Raw genomic sequence first — 20314 nt, forward strand, 5'->3', positions numbered from 1 at the left:
ATAGGATTGTTGTGACCTTAAATAAGATTGCATGTGTGAAAAAGCACTTAGCCCAATGCCAGGCACATAGTTCACACTCAATAAATGTTTTCTGTTTTCTTCTCTAGCTTTTCTAAAATGAAACACATCCTGAAAGCAATTCTAAAATGTGTAAAACATTAGCTCGACTTTGCTCCCACGTATTTTTCACTAGAAGTCTTCACACTGAAACTTTTCGAGTATGAACTTAGGAGCTGGTTCCGCTCACTTGCGAGCAGCTCCTCATGGTAAATCTCCGTGCTTCTGTGCTTTTGATGATGCTGCAGGGGATTTTTTACCTTCAGTTCGGTGGGAATGTACACCAAAAGGAGGCGGGGGAGGGGGATGTTTTGAGGCGCAAAGTGCTCAGGCATTCCCATGATTTGTAAGGAATGTATGGACTTTGGTCTTGCCAATGCACCTGAGTTGACCAGATGCAGGGAAATTTGTTCATAATAATTCGCAGGAGCAGGCATAGCATAGCAATTAAGCCTGCGGGCTCTGGTGCCTCATAGTCTGGATTTGAATCCTGGCTCTGTCACTTCCTAGCTTCATAACCCTGAGCAACTTCTTTATATTCTCTGACTTGGTTTCTTTATTTGTAAAATGGTGATAATAACAGTGCTTGACCCGGAGGGTTCTGGTAGAGATTAAATGCATTCATCATGTAAAATGCTTGTAACTGTGCCGAGCCTATAGCAAGCACTCAATATTTATCAGCTATTATTATTATTATTGTGAGAATAATGCACCAAACAAAAGCCAAGTTATTTTTACAGTCAGGAATATTCTTTTCAAGAGTCCTTTGTAGAGTGCCTGTGTGTATCTCAACCTCTCCATGTCTCGGTGTCAACTGGAAAGATTGAATTAGCCTTCTTAAAAGTGGTTGGAGCGCCTGGATTCAGAGCAAGGGAGGTGGCTAGTGACAAGGCATATTTCACAAGGACCACAGAAAGGGAGGCCTGCTGAGCTCTCGCTGGTCCACAGCTAGACCTCTCCTCTGCCCCATCCTCTGACCTGAGTGAGTTGCCACTTCTGCTCTCAGGTGCATCGTAGAGCCATTGCTACTCTCTCCACAATTTGTATTTAAACATGTAAACGCCATTTCGTTTCAGACATGCCAATACAGTCAAACCTTCCTTTCTCTGCTCTCTGTGGGCCTGTGAGATAGTGTCTTTTGTGCCTTTTGCTTCTCTCCAAATTCATCCATTATGTACTGATTTTATCTTCTAAGTCTCAGAGCTTTGAGAGTACTTGGCGAGTGTTTCTCGGCATGGAGATGTTTCCCTATCTATCTCCGTGGTTTAGGACATTTACAGCCATGTAGATCCAGTGGCCCAAAATTCCTTTCTGCCCTAAATTGACTTAATGGAATGCCTGTTTCACTGCTCAGAATATAGATGAGACTAACATACAGTAGAGTGGAGGCGGGAGTGTAAGAATATCATCAAAATGTCACCTACCTAACATTTTGAGGTATTGATTACTTTGTGTCCAGGGCAGAAACAGTTGAGTAAAGGAGAGTTTCTGGTGTGTGCAAAGATCGGCACAAAGACTGGAGAGCCATCTTGACTAGTCAGACCCAACACTCGGCCAGGTTGCTCAGAAATCTAAGTCTGAATGGTGTGGGCGGCATTTTGAAGGAAAGCAGTAGTATCCTGGTAAATTGCTTCAGTCTGGATCAGTGGAGTTTAGCTCTACTTACCAATGCAGATGAAGCCTGTCCAGGTGTGGAACATTGATGAAGTCATAGCCAGAAGGGAAATGTTTTTGGTTGTCATTGATTTTATAAGATCACAAAAAAGATACTGTAAGGCCTGCCTGACATCATCAATGGAGAATGAGGAGGAGATGAGGGCTGAGGGATGAGCATAGCTTTCATTGAAAGAGAACCCAGATGAGCTCATTCAAAGTTTTCACAGGAAAGGAGAAAGAAAATTTTCTCCTTTCCTGGCATGTTTTTCTGCTTTTTTATGAGTTGAATCGCTGACACATATTGTGTCTAATAAAGAGATCACAGAAACCTCTATGGGAAAATAAAAATAAAAGGCAGTTGTTTCTGAAATTCTTTCTCTTGCCCTTCCCCGCCATGATTTAGCAGCTGCAATAAAAAGCAAGCAAGTTTGTAAGCTATTCATAATGGAAGTCATTTTGAATTGGCATTTCTGGATTTCTCATCCAGCAACTCTGCTAACCGGAGGGGAATTTTGCTTTACAGGGAGTTTTAGACTCAGAGAGGGCCTTGTCACCAGTGGCAATGACTGACAAAGGAAGGTTTACTCTGGCACACTAGATCAGAGGGAGTGGTAGACAAGTTTGGCCATGTTCCTAATGGTACTCTGAATAACAGGCTAATTAATGGCCATTGACTGATTCAAGCTGCCATCAGGGGACCTCATTATCTGATAGAATACTGAGTAACCAAGGCCTTTAAGTTTTCCTCAATACATACACATGTATAGCATGCCCACTAAAGACTAGCTATTATAGAACTTGGATTAAATGGATAAAATTATAGCAAGAGGATCCAACTTACTCTATTTCCCAGTAGACTATAGGAGACAAACAGGAAGTACAAATGGTACAAGCTAGCTCATCTCAAATTCTGAAAGAGCAGTTCCCACAACTACCCAATGGAATGAGGGAAGAGCGGGTGATTGGACAGCTAGTGGGACATACCATGTCCTCGGTGAATTGTTTCTAGGAGAGGTGCAAAATCACAGCTGTCCTAAGTATGGGGTCCCCTGTCCAGAACTCTGCAGTGGAACATGCCAAAGCAGTTATGACAGCACCATTTGCTGACTTCGTCTCTTGAGGATTCATCAACTTCACTTGAATAATTAGAAGAAATAACCTGAGTAACCTGACTCGTGACATTGGCAAAGCATATCTTGGGAAAATGATGGAAGCAATGCAGCTGGGAGCTAAGCCCCACCCACCTCCTATATACTAGTATATATCCCAAAGACACACTGACAAATTACAAGGGCAAGGAAATTCCAATTCCTTCTCAGTTTCTGTGCAAGATAATTAGTAGTCACAATGTTGACCCTGAATCATTAAGAAATGGTCAAATCAGGTTAAAAACTACTTTCCTGCTATATCCAGGTATAATTTAGATACCATAAAATTCGCTCATTGTAAGTATGCAATTCAGTGATTTTTTTTTCCAGCAAAATTTTTAAGTTGTCTAGCCATCACTACAATCTAAGGTGCTGTGTGTTTTTTAAAACTTTATTGAGGTATAGTTCACATACTATGACAATTCAGCCATTTAAAGTATACAATTCAATAGCTTTTAGTACATTCAGAGTTGTGCATCCAGCACCATACTTAATTTTAGAGCATTTTTATCATCCCAAAAGTAAACTCCACAGTCCTTAGCCATCACTCCCCACCCCACCCCACTTCCACCAGCCCTAGGCGACCACTAATATACTACGTCTCCATAGTTCTGCCCATTCATCGTGCAATACATGGTCCTTTGTTACAGGCTTCTTTCACTTAGCATAATGTTTTCAAGGTTCATCTGTGTTAGAGCATGTATGCTACATTCCTCTCTATGGTGGAATAATGGTCCATTGTGTGACTATACCACATTATATTCATCACTCATCAGTTGATGGGCACATAGGTTGTTTCCACTTTTGGGCCATTAGGAATAATGCTGCAATGAACATTCACGTGCAAATATTTGTGTGGACATATGTTTTCATTTCTCTTGGGTATACAGGGATGGGCAAAAGTAGGTTTACAGTTGTTCATGTGGAAAATAATACATTAATTACTAAATAATAATACATGAATAAACTCAGTTTCACAAGCTCATAGCTGTAAACCTACTTTTTCCCACCCATTGTATAAAATTAAAAGTGGAATAGCTGAGTCATGTGACACATTTATGTTAAACTTTTTAAGAAAACTGCCAGCTATGTCTCAGACTGGCTGTACACTTTCACATTTCCACCAGCAATGTCTGAGGGTTCCAGTGTTTCTATATTCTCCCAACATTTGTTGTCTGTTTTTTTAAATTCTGGCCATCCTCATAGAAATGAAGTGATAGTTCATTGTGATTTTAATTTCTAGTCCCCTAATAACTGATGATGTCCAGCATCTTCTCAAGTGCTTATTTGGCATGTATATATCTTCTCTGTGGTAGTGATAACTTTGGTGATGTAAAGACAGGGCATATTGCCTGTGTATTCGTTTTTTATTGCTGCCATAACCAATTACCAAAATGTAGGTTGTTAAAACAACACAAATATGTTATCTTACAATTCTGGAGGTCAGAAGTCCAGTACAGTCTCACCAGGATAAAACCAAGATGTCAGTGGACTGCGTTCCTTTCTGAAAGCTCTGGGGAGAAAGCTTTTCCTGCTCATTTGGGCTGTTGGCAGAATTTAATTCCTTGTGACCTAGGACTGTGGCCCCTGTTTTCTGCTGGCTATCCACTGAGCTTCTAGAGACGGCTGCATTCCTTAGCTCGTGGTCCTCTTCCCCATCTTCACTGCTAGCAATGGGGTTGCCTCTCTGACAAACTCTTCTGCCTCTGTCTTCTGATTTTAAAAGCTTAAAATATTTTTTTTAATTTTCAAAAAGAGCTTATGTGATTTTACTAGGCCCATATAGATAATGTAGGATAACCTCTTATCTTAAAGTCAGCTCATTAGCTACCTTATATTCCATCTGTAGCCTTAGTTCTCTTTTGCCACGTAATCTAACATAGTCACAGGTTCCAGGGATTAGGGTGTAGACATCCTTGGAGGGCGATTATTCTGCCTGTCACACTCTCTGTCTGAAAGGCACAGCTCACTTTCATCTGACTATTGCCAAAGAAAAATGCAAATCTAATGTTGATAGACCTTCCAGTTTTTCCAAGTAAGCTAAACCAACACACACACACACTCACTCACTCACTTTTTTTTGTAATCACTCCATTTTTAAGTGAGCCCAACTAGTTTTAAATTTTTAATAATACTTTTCAGGCTAACTTGTCTGTGTCCTGAACATGAACTGGAAGCTACCAGTGCCCTATGGTTAAATCTTCCATTTTCTGTGTTCTGTGCTCATCTATTCCATCTCATTTCCTAGATATGGTAGATGAGTTTTGGACCTTAGTATTACTCAAAGTATAATAGCAACCTATTTTATTGGGTTACACTAACTAAAACCATGTAATGATTTGGATGGGAGAATAATATTTGTTTTTACTATTACTAAAAAGAGGAAGATTGTTATAAAATAAGTAAGATTCTAGAGAAAGTATTTGCCTCATTAGAAAATTTAGAAGCAGATTTAGAACTCTAAACCTGTGTCTCTATTGTAAAAAAGAGGGCTTTTAAATTGATGCACACCGGGGTCTCTTTTAGACCTAAGAGTTCTACAGTCGCTAACATACAAATAAGGTACAACAATCCACACCCAACACTACCAGCTATCATCTCCCCTTACCTCAAAGTTTAACATTTGCAAATGTACTTCCTTTATATTTGGGAGAATAAAAGACTAGGTGGCCAAGTACAGCATTTGCAATATCTTGAAAAAATAACAGCTGAGAGGAAAGTTCTCAGCAGACGAGTGGGAGAAAGAGAGCAGAGTAAACAAAATTGGTTAAAAGGGCAAATGCTGACTCAGGAACCAGGAGGTGGAAACGAAGGAGACCTTGCAAGAGAAACAGCAGGACAGGATGGAGTTAAAATTTTTCTGAGCTACAAAATGTGAAAGGCATTTGGAAGGAGAACCAGACTAAAAAAAAAAAAATCATGCATTTTAATATGACTATTATCTGTAACAAAGCCACTCTTGTTGAAATTGCCAGGTAGCCAGATCCTGAAAAGTATCTGGCCAGTAAGAAATGGTAATTGATTATTAGCAGTATCCATCATTAGTGATTCAGTTGTACTAGATGTTGTTGTTGTTTATCAGTGTTTCATAGGTTCACAATGATCGTGGTCCCCTAAACTTTACTTAGCTCAGGAGGTATTAAATTCTTCAACTGAGAATTCTCATTTCAGGGAGTTTTCACAGCTTTAACTCTAGTGGCCCTTGTGAGGAACCTATGTTCATTAATTATGTTGTAAGCAGAGGCCAGCATTTCTTAAGGCATCACTTTGATATTCTCACTGATTTCAGAGCATTGTCCATTGATTAAATCTGGATTTATACAATTTTATGCATTTATATAATATATATAATTAAATTTAGATGTATATAATTTCTTAATTTTGGGTATTGAAGGTATGTGAAATTTATAATACCTCATTGCTGTATACGCAAAGATTTTCATTAGTGAGCATCACTATCTGATTCACCTTTCTCATGAAATGAGATTTGGGTCTGCCATGGATAACACAACTGTTTTCTTGAGCAGTTTCATGGGAGTCACCAGTAAGTCAACCTGGCACACATTGAGTTTTGAGTCCTGGCCTCAGTGTGACTTTTTTTAATTGATTAGAGAAAGATATATATATCCTATCTAATAAAGAGAGAATATACTAATTGACCCTCACGCCATCACAAAGATGGCAGTACCCACAGCCAATAAGGAGGGAATATGCTAATTGCTGCCCCGCCCTCAAAGATAGCGACACCGTCCCCTCAGACTCACTGGGGTGACAGGCACCCAGCCACCCAGGGCCGCCCAAGTCTCAGGTAACTAGGGCCGGCTGAGGCTTGCGCTGCTGGCAGTGGCAGCAGCAGAGGTGTGATGGGGCCGTCACCTTCCCCTGATCGCTGGGTCGCCTCCCGCCCCTGAGGGCTCCCAGACTGTGAGAGGGGGCAGGCTGGGCTGAAGGACCCCCCCTTCCAGTGCATGAATTTTCATGCACCAGGCCTCTAGTATATATAAATTTGTTGTTCCACTTATTTATGCATTCATTGGTTGATTCTTGTATGTGCCCTATCCAGGGATCAAATCCAACAACTTTGGTGCATTGGGACGATGCTTTAATCAAGTGAGCTTTCCAGCCAGGGCCCCATGTAACTTTTAAGCTCTCTGTGTCTGACCAGTTACTGGTACCAGTTTTGGGGAAATGCATTGTATTTAAATTATTTCTTCTAATTATTCCATATAGAAGTCGTTAAGTTCCTACTCACAGATTTGTTCTCTCTCCTCTTTCCTATCTTTTTCCTCTTTCTTTAAAGTTTTTTTCTGTGTGTTTTCTTACTTTATCAGAAGTTCCCTACACTGTTTGCTCCTCATGGCGTTTTCTCTCTCATAGTGTTAGCATTATGATAGCCAACATTTATTCAAACAGACCTCATGCTGTGCTAAGACACCCTTCTAAGTAACAGCTTGGTATGCACTGTGCTCATTCCTCTTAGCCATGGAAGTAGACAACTAAGGCACAAAGAAGTTAAATAACATTCTCGAGGTCACTCAGCTATTAAGCAATGAGTCCAGACACCTGACATGCAGGCTGCCACTTCTCATGGCCAGGCCCACCGCCTGCATCACTAGTTTATCATGTGTGCCACTATCTAATCTGCTCTAACCCAGAATCTGTACCTGAGCTATACTCCCAGAAATCTCTGCAATTGCTTAGTTTAGATGACACAGTCTCAACCTGTTTGCCATTGATGCGCTTTTTCTGGAGCTCTCGGTCATCGCCAACCCTGCCTGCTGCAATCCTTGTTTCCGCCATTGCCCAACGTCCAGGCATCTGCAACACACACACACACACACACACACACACACACACACACACACACACACGTGTCCTCGCACAGATCACCTCTAGCTGAGCAGTGAGAACCTGAAATTTCTGAGGTGCAATTCATTTTTCATGGTTAAGGATAGTAAAGAACCTTTTTAACTGATGTTTCTGACTCTTTCAGAGAATTGAAAGACCCGTTCGATTCATTCCTTCAATAAGTTAACAAATATTAATGAAACCTGAGTCAATTTGCATTTGATTACTGTAACAAACAAAATCATAAATGCATGCTGGCTAAAACATGATAGATTATTTCTTGCTCACATAAAGTCCAAAACCAATGATTGCTTAGAGGGTGTTTGTGGTTCGGGTCCAGAAGTGGCACACTTCCTTTCTGCCCACATTCCATCTGCTAGGACTCAGTTCCTTTCCCACACCTAAGCAAAGGGGCTGGGAAATGACCTAGCTGTGTGCCTAGGAGGAAGAAGCAAAGGGTTTGGTGGATGGCAAATCAGTCTCAGGCATGGCATCTAACATGGAAGGCCCCATGCTGTTGAAAACAAAGTTTCTATTAGCAGGGGCCTGGACTTTGGCCCTAAGAAAAAGTTACTTATAATGCTTTCTATTCTTAGCTGAACTAAAAAAAAAAAACCTTCCGTCTCCTCCTGCTCCTCTCTCAATCACCTTTATACTGGGCCAAAGGTATTATTCAAGCACACATGTTTAGAGTTTTCCCCACTGGGCTTTGGTCTTACCCAGAGCCACACATAAGGGAAAGAGGTGGGAGCCAGAGCCCAGAGCTTTGAGCATTTGCTCCTGGGGCTCCATCTGTCCCTGCCTGTCTCATCATTCATCATTACTCGGCCCTCAGGGTCAGGATAGTGCTGGGTTGACTCAACGCCTCTGCTAGCAAGGCATCAAGAGATGGCACTTCTTCACATCATTGGATATTGATACCAATTTTTAACTACATCTCAGGTTTGTCCTTGCTTACTAGTGAGGCTCTATTCCCCCTGTTCCATGTGACTTCTAATAGGAACCATAATCCGAAAGCTAATGGGTACTGTATGATGAGGTCTGAAGGAACTGAACAAAAATGATTCTCTTCATGCTTCCATTTCTGTGTCTGACTCTCAAAGGGCGTGATTCCACCTATTGGGCCTGATGAATTGAACAGCTTGCCTTTTTTCCACTTCCTTGTTTTTCTTAAATTTATACAGGTATAAAATTAGACATACTCTTCTGTGTATAGCTCTCATTCAACTATAACACAGATTTACAAATTAATGAAAGAGTAACCTACAAACCCTGTCAATTTCCAGAAATTAATTTAATCTGCTGGCTTATGCTGACTTGCAACGTGTACATAGTTATGACGGGGGAGGCACAGCTCCCAGAGGCTTTGTGATGAAGGCTCCGTGCAATTGGCCTTTTGTTTGGTTTTGTCTGATATGAGAGCCTATTTGGTGGGGCATGCCATGACCTTTGTTTAAGCATTCTCTTAGCACAAACATACAGTTTATCATTTCATTCCTCTGTGTCTCTGCTTTTTTCCTCTTAGTTAACTTCCATAGTTACAGTAATACTAGTTAATATGATTATAATCAAACACAAACACAGGCATGTCCTTACAGGGCAGTACTCATTAGGTGATCATCCACATGATCTGCTATGGGCTTATTTTTGTTGTTGTTTTTAGTTGACCATCAAAATAAAAGTTCCAACTTGAAATTGTCTAATAGAGAACTAGTGGTCTCTCAAAATAAATCTCAACTCCCACCAGGAACCAGAGAAAACCAGTTCAAGGGAAACTAAAACAGTGTAATTTATTGATTATCAAACCTGGCTGCATATCAGAATCACCGAGGAACTTGTTAAAAAGAGAGATTACAGCTTCCATCCTGCCACCTGAGATGCAGGTTTAATAGGTCTAGAGTGGAACTCAGTAACATATACAAGCTTTTTCTAATAAATGTAAGAGGGCCAACTGATTACCGAACATTGTTTTCATTATAAATTTCTATTAATTATAAGTACTTGAATAACTTTGTGCTTTGTCTTAACAATGGATCGTGAAGGAATAAGGAGGTATAAGTAGCCTGTGCTAACACCAGCACCACTAGTGACAGGACAAAAGGCCATTACTTTCAGCAAAAGCTCAATATAATTAATTAAGGGCTGGATTTAATTCAGTGACATTTGAATTTTATAGCTATACACTTGCAGCCATAAAAACCACCTTTATTATTAAAATTCCTATAGGAAAAATAACTTGGTAATTGTGAGTCTAAAACTCCCTGGGCCCTAACCTCTTTTCCCCACTGGCACAGTTGTTTTTATTACACAGTGAAGCAACCCAGCCCTTCACCCCCTTCCCTCTAGTAACCACCATACTGCTGTCTGTGTCTATGAGTTTCAGTTTTATATCCCACATATGAGTGAAATCATATGGTTCTTAGCTTTTTCTGACTGACTTATTTTACTTAGCATAATGTTCTCGAGGTCCACCCATGTTGTTGCAAATGGCACTATCTCATCCTTTCTGATGGCTGAGTAGAATTCCATAGTGTATAGGTACCACATCTTCTTTGCCAGGGCTAACCGGCAGCCCCTGAACAATGAATAACAGATTACTCAGACACAGTTTGACTGTGAAAGAGAGGGCTAAGGGGCCCCTGGCTCTAGTGGCCAGAGCAGCCTCTATTGCCTGTCTCATTAGGCATTTATTAGAATTTTTATCTTTAGGTACAGTCGGTAGGGTGAGTAACCTTGGGAGGACAGATGTATTTACATTGTCCTCTAGGCAAGGGCATCCAGGGGTTAAGCATAAGGGTTTCAGTAAACACCTGGGGGTCTATATATATGTACAGGCTTGTTTGGAAAGGTCAAGGAATAATTAGGGCGCCACCTTTGACACTCCCCTAAGTCGGAATTCCGATAAACAGGGCAGGCGGCCTTCTACACATTTACCTTTTATCAGAATGTCATCCTTACAAACTTTCCAAACAAGTTTCTTGTGCTCCCCAACACTTCTTTATCTGGTCCTCTATCAAAGGACACTTTGGTTGTCTCCATGTCTTGGCCACTGTGAATAATGCTGCAATGAACATAGATATGCATATATCTTTGTGAATAAATGTTTTTGAGTCCTTTGGGTAAATACTCTCGGGAGAGGAATTGCTGGGTCATATGGTAGCTCTATTCTTAATTTTTTGAGGAACTGCCAGAATGTTTTCCATAGTGGCTGTCTACATTCCCACCAGCAGTGAATTCGGGATCCCTTTTCTCCACAACTTCTCTTTTTAAGAATGAATTCCTAAAACTTCAGGCCGCTCAGATGAGCAGATGTTGGGGAGAAGGATGGTCATTTGCCTCTGTTAGACAGTCTCCTTTTATTAGACAGTCTCACAAGATGCTGGATGTAAGAGTCACCCCAGTAGCCAATGCTTACAAATGCAAACCTGAAAGGAGTGAAGAGAAAGCAGGTGAATAGAGATTAGTACAGCGGTTCTCAACCTGTGGGTCGCGACCCTTTCGGGGATCAAACGACCCTTTCACAAGGGTCACCTAAGACCATCGGAAAACACATATAATTACATATTGTTTTTGTGATTAATCACTATGCTTTAATTATGTTCAATTTGTAACAATGAAAATACATCCTGCATATCAGATATTTACATTACGATTCGTAACAGTAGCAACATGACAGTTATGAAGTAGCAATGAAAATAATTTTATGCTTGGGGGTCACCACAACATGAGGAACTGTATTAAAGGGTCGCGGCATTGGGAAGGTTGAGAACCACTGGATTAGTAGATTCCAGCCAAGATCTATGGTTAAGTTCCCAGGAACCAGGTCAAGGATCCAGAAGAAAATAATCACCTCAAAGGGCCAAGAAATGTCCACTCAGTGCTCCATTTAAACAGACTCACCCATCCATCTTTATGTTCACAGACACTGCTCATCACGTTTCCATGTCTCACCTCTGTCCTTCCTCATATGGCTAGTTCCTTTCCTAGAACCCCAACAATAAATAACCCTCACCCTACACTTCATATAGAAGACTTGCAACCATTTATTCACTCAGCAAATCACTGGCCAAAGCTTTTATTCAGATAATTCTACTCAACCAAAAAGTTCTGTGTCCCGAGGAAAGGAAATTTAGAAACCTTCGGCAAACATCTATAACAACTGAAGTACTCCTGACTCTGTATTAGGTGCCAGTCATTCCACATCCTTTAAGGCAGTCATCATGGGGAAACCAAGAACAAGTAAACAAACCAGCTACAACTTGGAAATTGCTATGGTAGCCTAAACTCTCTCTACTTTAGTCTACACTATCAGGGGCTACAGCCTGGATTACAGTGGAAGTCTTCTAGGGACCATGAGTAGAACCACTGACAAATCATAGGAGGAGCCTGGATCCCAAAGGCCAGGCCACACCACTGTGTTCCTGGAACCTGCTCTATCTCTCAAACGACATTTTTGGAGATAATAAATGCCTTTACCATTTGAAGTAAAGAGGATGGAGAAAAAAGAGGGACAGCTGTGTGACAGTTACGGGCAGGAATAAAGGATAAAAAGATGATGAAGAAAAGAAAAAGTATGAAAAGCAGTTATAAGACTCCAAATAGCATTGCTGAGTCACGGTTTTTTTCACAGTTAATGAAGGAAGAAACAGAACAAATACCATTGTAGAATGCCCTGCCTGTAAAAGGGTTGAAACAAAATTAAATCCATTTGACATACACAAAATTAAGCTTTAGGTATGTGAAATGATCTCATGTGGACCCTTATTTCTCCACACTGCACAATAAATGAGTTTTTCATTGTAATTTTGTGGTCATGTCCATGAAGTACCAGGTTTTTATCCACAGATGATAAAGGCCTATTAAAATGTAATGTGCACAGAATTTCCACTTCCAGGAAGTGACGTAGATATACTTTTCTCTATTCCTTCTGCTAAATACAACTAAAATCCATGGACATCATATATAAAACAAACATAAGAAGACTTAAAAGTGGGAAGGAGAAAGCAGACTGGCCAGGGACCTTGGGAACTGAGGAAAAACACATGATTTCCTTGAATTTCTTCTTCCCTCCTAAATTCCATCCTTGGAGCTGAAGAAGCCAGCCACCAGGAAATGCAATGGAAACTGGAAAAAAAGTTGTAGGGGGAGCCCCACGTAAAGCCTGCTCTCTCTACCCAAAGCACCAGCAAAGAGGCAGTCTAACGAGACAGAAAACTTTGGAAAACACCACTCTGCTCCAAACAGCGCAAAAAACACTGTAGCCCACTGCCGCTCACACCAGCAAAGGTGAGTGGGGAGCCTAGACTCGACCTAGTCAAACTAAAATGAGGTTCCCAACAACCCCCTGGAGGCCACATCAGAGAAGACAGATTTCATCCCCACCAAGCATTATATGGAGACCTCACAGAGCCTGGAGTTCCACCCTCACCCTGCGGTGCCCTCCTTACCCTCTCGTCTGCAGTAGTTTTAGAGACAGGACTTCCCCCACACACACACACCAAGCCATAACAAGGGCCCTCCCACAGCGGTGTCAGCAGAGACCATGTGGGGAGCCAGAATCCCCACCCCTGCCCAGCAGTAACACAGATTCCCCACTTAGGTGGCAAAGGAGGCCAAGTGGAGAACCTGGACTTGTATCTTCACTGGATAGTAATGAGATGGCACCTCCCTGCTCCCCTACTTGAGTGGTTTCGGAGAAGGCCATCTAACACAGAAGGTTTAAGATCCAGTGTTGCTTAACAGAATATGAAAATGTTCAGGTTTCAACTGAAAATCACTCATCATACCACTCTTATTCCACACAGTGCTGGAAGTTCTATCCAGTGACATAATGCAAGAAAAGGAAATGAGAGGAATACAGATAAGACAGGAAGAAATAAAACTATTTGCAGACGAAATGATTGCCTACTTAGAAAATATCAAGGATCTACCTAAAAGAAAGTCCTAAAACTAGCATGTGAGTTTAATAATGTCACTGGATATACAAAAATTAACAGATTTCTTGATACTAGCAGTGAACACACGAATATTGAAATTAAAAATACATCATTTACAGTCCCTCAAAAAATACAAATTAATTAGGTATAAATCAAATAAAATATATATAAGATTTGTATGCTGAAAGCTACAAAACTCTGATGAAAGGAATTAGAGGAGATATAAAATAAAAAGACAGTGTTCATGGGTTGGAAGACTCAACACAGTAAAGATATCAGTTCTTCCCAAATTGATACACAGGTTTAATGTAATTCCTATCGAAATCCCAGCAAGATTTTATAGTTGTAGACAAGAATAATTTAAAATTTATGTGGAAAGGTCAAGACCAGGGGTCCTCAAACTTTTTAAACAGGGGGCCAGTTCACTGTCCCTCAGACCGTTGGAGAGCTGGACTATAGTTTTAAAAAAAACTATGAACAAATTCCTATGCACACTGCACATATCTTATTTTGAAGTAAATAAACAAAATGGGAACAAATACAATATTTGTATTTGCATGTGGCCCACGGGCCATAGTTTGAGGACCCCTGGTCAAGACAATAGAATATCAAAAAATTATAAAGTAGGAAGAATCAGCCTACCCAATTTCAAAATTATATAGTACAATATTTAAGATCATGTGGTATTGATAGAGACACACATAGATCAATGGAACAGAAGAGAGAACCCAGAAATAGATCCTCAAAAATATGTCCAACTGATTTTGACAAAGGTGCAAAGCAACTTAATGAAGGAAAGATAGCTTGTTCAATAAATGATAAGGGAAGGAGACGACTTTAGGTGGTGAACACACAATACAATATACACATGCTGTATTATAGAATTGTACACCTGAAACCTATATTATTTTATTAACCAATGTCACCCCAATAAATTCAATTGAAAAAATGTTTAATGCTAGAATTAACCACAGGCATACATGTAGCTTAAAAAATAAAAATAAATCAATAAATGGTGATGAAACAATTGCACATCCAAAGGCAAAAAAAACCCCACAAATTAACATTGATCTAAGTACCACACCTTATACAAAAATTAACCCAAAATGTATCACAGACTTAAATGCAAAATGTAAAACTATGAAACTTTTAGAAAAAGATAAGAAAAATCTTCAGCATCTAGGTCTAGGTAAATAGTTCTTAGACATAACTTCAAAAGCATGTTCCATGAAAGGAAAACTTGATAAATTGGACTTTATCAGAGTTAAAAAAACTTTTGCCCTGTGAAAGATCCGGTTAAGAAAATGAAAAGCCTGATATCTAACAAAATACTAGTATCTACATAGAATATGAAGAACTCTGCCCATCCAGAGTGGCTCAGTTGGTTAAGCTTTGTCCTGTGCACCAAAAGGTTGCCAGTTCAATTCCGGTCTAGCACATACCTGGGTTGTGGATTCAACCCCTGTTAAGGCACAGAGACGACAGATCAATGTTTCTCCCTCTCTCTCTCCCCCCCTCTATCCCTTTCTCCCTCCCTCCCTTCCTCTCTCTTTGTCCTAGGGTGAGGATTAAAAATTAACAAACTAGAATATAAAAAACTCTCAAAACTAAACATTAAAAAAATCCAAATAGAAAATGATCAAATGACATGAAGAGACATATTACCAAAGAAGATATACAGATGGCATATAGATACATTAAAATATATTCAACATTATTTTTTTGACATATAGACACACTTAAATATATTTGACATTATTAGTTATTAGAGAAATACAAATTAAAACCACAATGAGACATCACTACAGCTTTATTTGAATTGCCAAAATCTGGAAACAACCCAAATGTCCTTCAACAAGTGAATGGCTAAAAAATTTGTGGTACATCCATAGACTACTACTCAGCAATAAAAGGGAGCAAACTATTGACATGCACAGCATGGTACCATGTGAGACCTGGCAGAATCTCCAGAATATTTTTCTGGATGGAAAAAAAAAGGATTCCATACTGTATGGTTGCATTTATATAACATTCTTTACATAACAAATTTATAGACATGGAGAACAGATTAATGGTTGCCAAAGATGAAGGTGGGGTTAGGGATAGCATGAGGGATCCTTGTGATGATGGCATTGTTCTTTAGCTTAACTTTATCAGTGTCAATGTCCTGGTCATGATATTATGCTCTAGTTTTCTAAGATATCACCATTAGGTGAAACTGGGTAGAAGCTACACAGGATTTCTCTGTGCTATTTCTTACAACTGCATGTGAATCCAGAATTATCTCAAAGTAAAAAGTTTAATTAAAATAACCAAGCTCTTAAAAAAGTTGAATGTATAGGGTCATTTGTGAATTTAATGATAAAAATGTACAAACCATCCGAACTTGTTGGACACCATCCTCTTATCCTCATATGCTTCCATCCTTGTTCTTTTTCCGACAGTTCTGTGGTAGGTAGGTGGGTGGGTAAGTAGATGGTTTTTATATTGTGCAGTTACAATGTTTTTCAAAGGAAAATATGATTCATGGAAAAAGTCTGGGTAGACCAGTAGTTCATTCTTCATTATCCCATGATTCAAGAGAATGCCTCAAGTCTATAGTCATTGCATATAAAATTTCGCATTTCTCCCCATCTTCAGGAAAGCCATTAGTGAAAACATCACGAATGACTGTGCTCAACACCAAGGAGCCCGCCATCACAGTGGATATAGGAGGCACCATCAAAACAGTTCGGGGAGTGAATGTGACCATTAACTGCCAAGTTGCAGGTGAGAAATTTACTTATGTGTTAATTCATTTGTTCAGCTCTTACCGAAGCCCTGTGCTACGGTGCGGATACAAAGATAAACATAAATTCTGTTCTCAGGGACTCAGGGGTAATGGGAAAAGCATGGACCTCAGTCACTGAAACTGGAAAGTGCTATAGAAGTTTAGAGGAAGAAAGAAGAATTCTGACTGGGACAGATGAGATAGAAGAGGTGGTTTTTATCTCAGCCTTGCATACTGATAGAATGTGAATGTGCAAAGGTGGAGCAAAGAGTGTTCCAAGTGGAAAAAGAGTGTGAGAAAATTCACGGAAGTAGGAAAGCCCAGGGACTGTAAAAGAACAGTGTGTGCTTTGGTCTGACTGGAGCCCAGAGTGCAGAAAGGGTGTGGAGGGGCTTAAGCTGTAGCAGGGCGGGCTGCACCTACACCATGGGAGACCTCGAATGCTTGGTCAAGGAGTTTAGACCAAGGCAGATAGAGAGTGATGTTAGGGAGCATGCTTCCAGAGGAGTAAGCTGCCAGCAGTGCATAAAATGGATGGAAGAATGGAAATACTGAAACAGCAAAGCCAGTTAAGAAGCCATCATAGTAATTTACAGGATCGGTAGCGGGGAGCCTGACCTCAGAGCAGTGGTGATGGAAAGGTAAGGAGTGCATAGCAGAGATAAGACCAACTGGAACCTGGAGCTTATCCATCAGAAGAGAGTAGGAGTCATTAACGAAAATAGCCAGCACATAGGAGTTGTGAGACAGGCATTGACCTTGGGTTGGCTTTGCAAACTCAGAGGCCGATAGGGACCAGAAAGTCACAGGAAAGTGGAGGAATAGTGGACAGTAGGGTGAGGTGTTATGCTCTGTGTAAAGGTATTCACCTTCAATTAAAAAGCAAAAAACACCAACAAACAAAACTCAGCTGCTAACTGCCCCTCCTTGTGGCCGAGAGTTGTGCCGACTACCCTAAGGCTTTTCATGCCACGATGCAAAGAATAAATGAATGGCTCTTGTTTCAGGGCCCAGCGACAGTCTCCTGATTGCTGTTCTCATCAGATATCCCCTACTGTGGCACACCCTGACCCAGGCTCCCCAATCATACCCTGTCTGCAGAATAGAAACCAGAAATATAACAGCTTCTTTGTAAAGCTTCCTTTGGTCTGCACATCCAACCTCATCAGTGAAACCTCCTAGAACCAAATCCCTTCAGGCCCAGGACTCCCACATGGGGAGCAAGATAAAACCCCTGGCAGGGCTTCCCATGAATGAGCTGTCCCTTGGTGATGGTGGAGATGAGACCCTGCTATAGAGCCATCACTTCCCACCTGATCACTGTGAACACAGTCCTTGGAGACGGAACAATGACTATAGATATAATGGACTGTGTTGGGTATCTTCTTGAGAGTTAGGATCAGTATGAGCAAAAGAATAGGGAGCAGTCCAGCTGGCATTGCTCAGTGCTTGAGCATCGACCTATGAACCAGGAGGTCATGGTTCGATTCCTGGTCAGGGTATACGCCCAGGTTGCAGGCTCAATCCCCAGTGTGGGCTGTGCAGGAGGCAGATGACCAATGATTCTCTCTCATCACTGATGTTTCTCTCTCTCTCCACCTCTCCCTTCCTCTCTGAAATATATATATATATATATATATATATATATATATATATATATAAAATTTTTTTTTTTTTAAAGAAAAGAATAGGGAGCAAAGGCAGCAAAACCAGGAATTAGGCACTTGAAAGACATTGAGACCCAGAATGCAGATGGGGAAGTATTTACCATGGGGAGCCCAGGACACTAAAACCAGCGTTGGCCAACTCTCCCTTGCCGCCTGGGGCTCTGTCTCCCCAGCTTCAGCCAGAGACTGACTCATGAGATCTGAGGTTGTCATATCCAGTTTTGGCCTGGCCATGCACATTAAATTTTTATTTTTACTCAGAACCATTTGTATTAATCATGGTTAACTAAAATAAATCTGTGTCTCTGTCATTATGCCTTTTAGGGTGGGAAAGAGCATGCTATTTTTTATTTCCAAATTTTTTTTCAATTACAGTTGACATTCAATATTATTTTGCATTAGTTTCAGGTGTATAGCATAGTGGTTAGACAATCATATACTTGACAAAGTGCCCCCTCCCCATATTTTAAGTACCCACCTGGCACCATGCATAGTTATTAAAGTATTATTGACTGTATTCCCTATGCTGTACTTTACATCTCTGTGACTATTCTGTAACTACCAATTTGTACTTTTTAATGCCTTCACCTTTTTCACCCAGCCCTCTAACCACCCCCTTTTGATTACACAGTTGTTCTGTGAATTTACTGAACAAAGAAAGCATCCTTAAACTGAATCTCCCGTCAAAATGCTGACAGCTGTAATGCTAAATGGCAGAAGAAACGACTTTTGCTTTGCTGCTACAAGTGGCTGTTATGGCTCTCTTATGACATAATTTTAATGGCTATATAATAGTCTATTTTAAGAATATTACATAGTTTACATAGAGTGACTCATGTCCTTACATGTTTGAGTTTTTAGTAGTTTTTCATTAAATAGCTTTTTGCACACATATGCTTTCAACTTGTAAAATGCAGCCTCACAAATTCTTCCCAACCCTTAAACATAAAAAGGATTAGGCAATGAGCATGCTGAGGCTTTTTATTGAAAAATGACCCAGTTTATTGTACCACCCCCAATACTTATTCTCTATTTGAGAAAAGTGCAGAAAACTGAGTAGATGATAAGGTTTGGGGGAGGAAAGAGTGGTTCATTCATTGTGAATAGAATGTGCAAAGGGCCTGAGGTAGAAAGAGCATGCTACATCTGAGAGTGAAACATGACTGGGGTGATTGTAGAATGGAGAACAGAGAAGAAAGTGTCATGACATGTGGCTGAGAGGTTGGGGGAGAGTTGTCAGGAGCTAGATCTTGCAGGCTCTCATAGATTATAGTACAATTTGGTATTTTATCCTAAGAGCAAGGGAAGCTTCTAAAGGATTTAAGAGATAAAATTGTCAAGACTAGTGATGCAGAAATAACTAGTTGAAGAGTCAATGATGGGGTAGGCTAGACTCTGGTTACACATAGGCCCCCAAATGTATAATGACTCAAATCCAATAGAAATATATTTTTGCTTATTTAAGAGTCCAAAGAGTATTCCTGGTCAGCTAAAGAGGATGTGCCCCACATAGTTATTCAGGGTCACAGAATGCTGGTGGCTTTGTTATCTTGAGCACATGTCTTCCAAGGCCTTCCTGTTGGTTATCTCTACCCTAACAATCAGAAGAGGGAGGAAATAAAGTGTAGAGGATGGCTAGCAAGGTTTTTAAGGGCCACACTTGGAAGTAGCACACACTACCTTTCACATTTCCTCCTAGTCATATGGCCACCCACAACTACAAGGCATGTTGGGCAGTGTAGCCTAGCTGGGTAGAAGGAAATTGGTTCTGTGAACAGCTACCTGTGACTGCACAGTCAGTACGGAGAAATTAGAAAGCACAAAACCTCCTTTCCAAACCCCATTGTTTTCTAGTATTTCCAAGGCTGGCATTTAAATTACTGTATCCTTTCCTTTTCTTGCGCCTTTTCAAACTTACCATGTCAAGGTGCACCTTTCAGTGGACGCCCACCTTGAGATGTTGACAAGCTGCCATGCTGCAAGCAACCTTCCAAATAGAACAAGTAGTCTAGTTAACAAGAATATCCTGTCTGGTTTAAAAACAGAATATTAGCACATCACCCTACCTGCCAGCTCAGTGGAGATTAAAGGCAGTAATCCTCGTAATCATATCAAATTACAACCCATTTTGGCCAGGCTCTTTTATTGATTCCTTCAAGCAACAGGGAGGGCATTGTATTGTTGATAAGATATGCCACGAAGGGGGAAAAGTAAAGGTAGGTTCTTTTCCTT

At 40.5% G+C, this 20314-nt stretch overlaps 1 protein-coding gene across 5 annotated transcripts in view; it reads left to right on the forward strand.

The window, feature by feature from the left end:
• ADAMTSL1 (ADAMTS like 1) overlaps window positions 1-20314 on the forward strand; it is a 900799-nt gene that overhangs the window by 802794 nt on the left and 77691 nt on the right. For all 5 annotated transcript variants that reach the window (XM_036331231.1, XM_036331234.1, XM_036331232.1 and 2 more), the window contains one exon: window positions 16286-16414. In XM_036331231.1, coding sequence (XP_036187124.1) covers window positions 16286-16414 — 129 coding nt within the window. The remainder of the gene's footprint in view (window positions 1-16285; window positions 16415-20314) is intronic.

The sequence above is a fragment of the Myotis myotis genome, unplaced genomic scaffold (assembly GCF_014108235.1).
Source record: "Myotis myotis isolate mMyoMyo1 unplaced genomic scaffold, mMyoMyo1.p scaffold_m19_p_12, whole genome shotgun sequence".
NCBI classification, from domain to species: Eukaryota; Metazoa; Chordata; class Mammalia; order Chiroptera; family Vespertilionidae; genus Myotis; species Myotis myotis.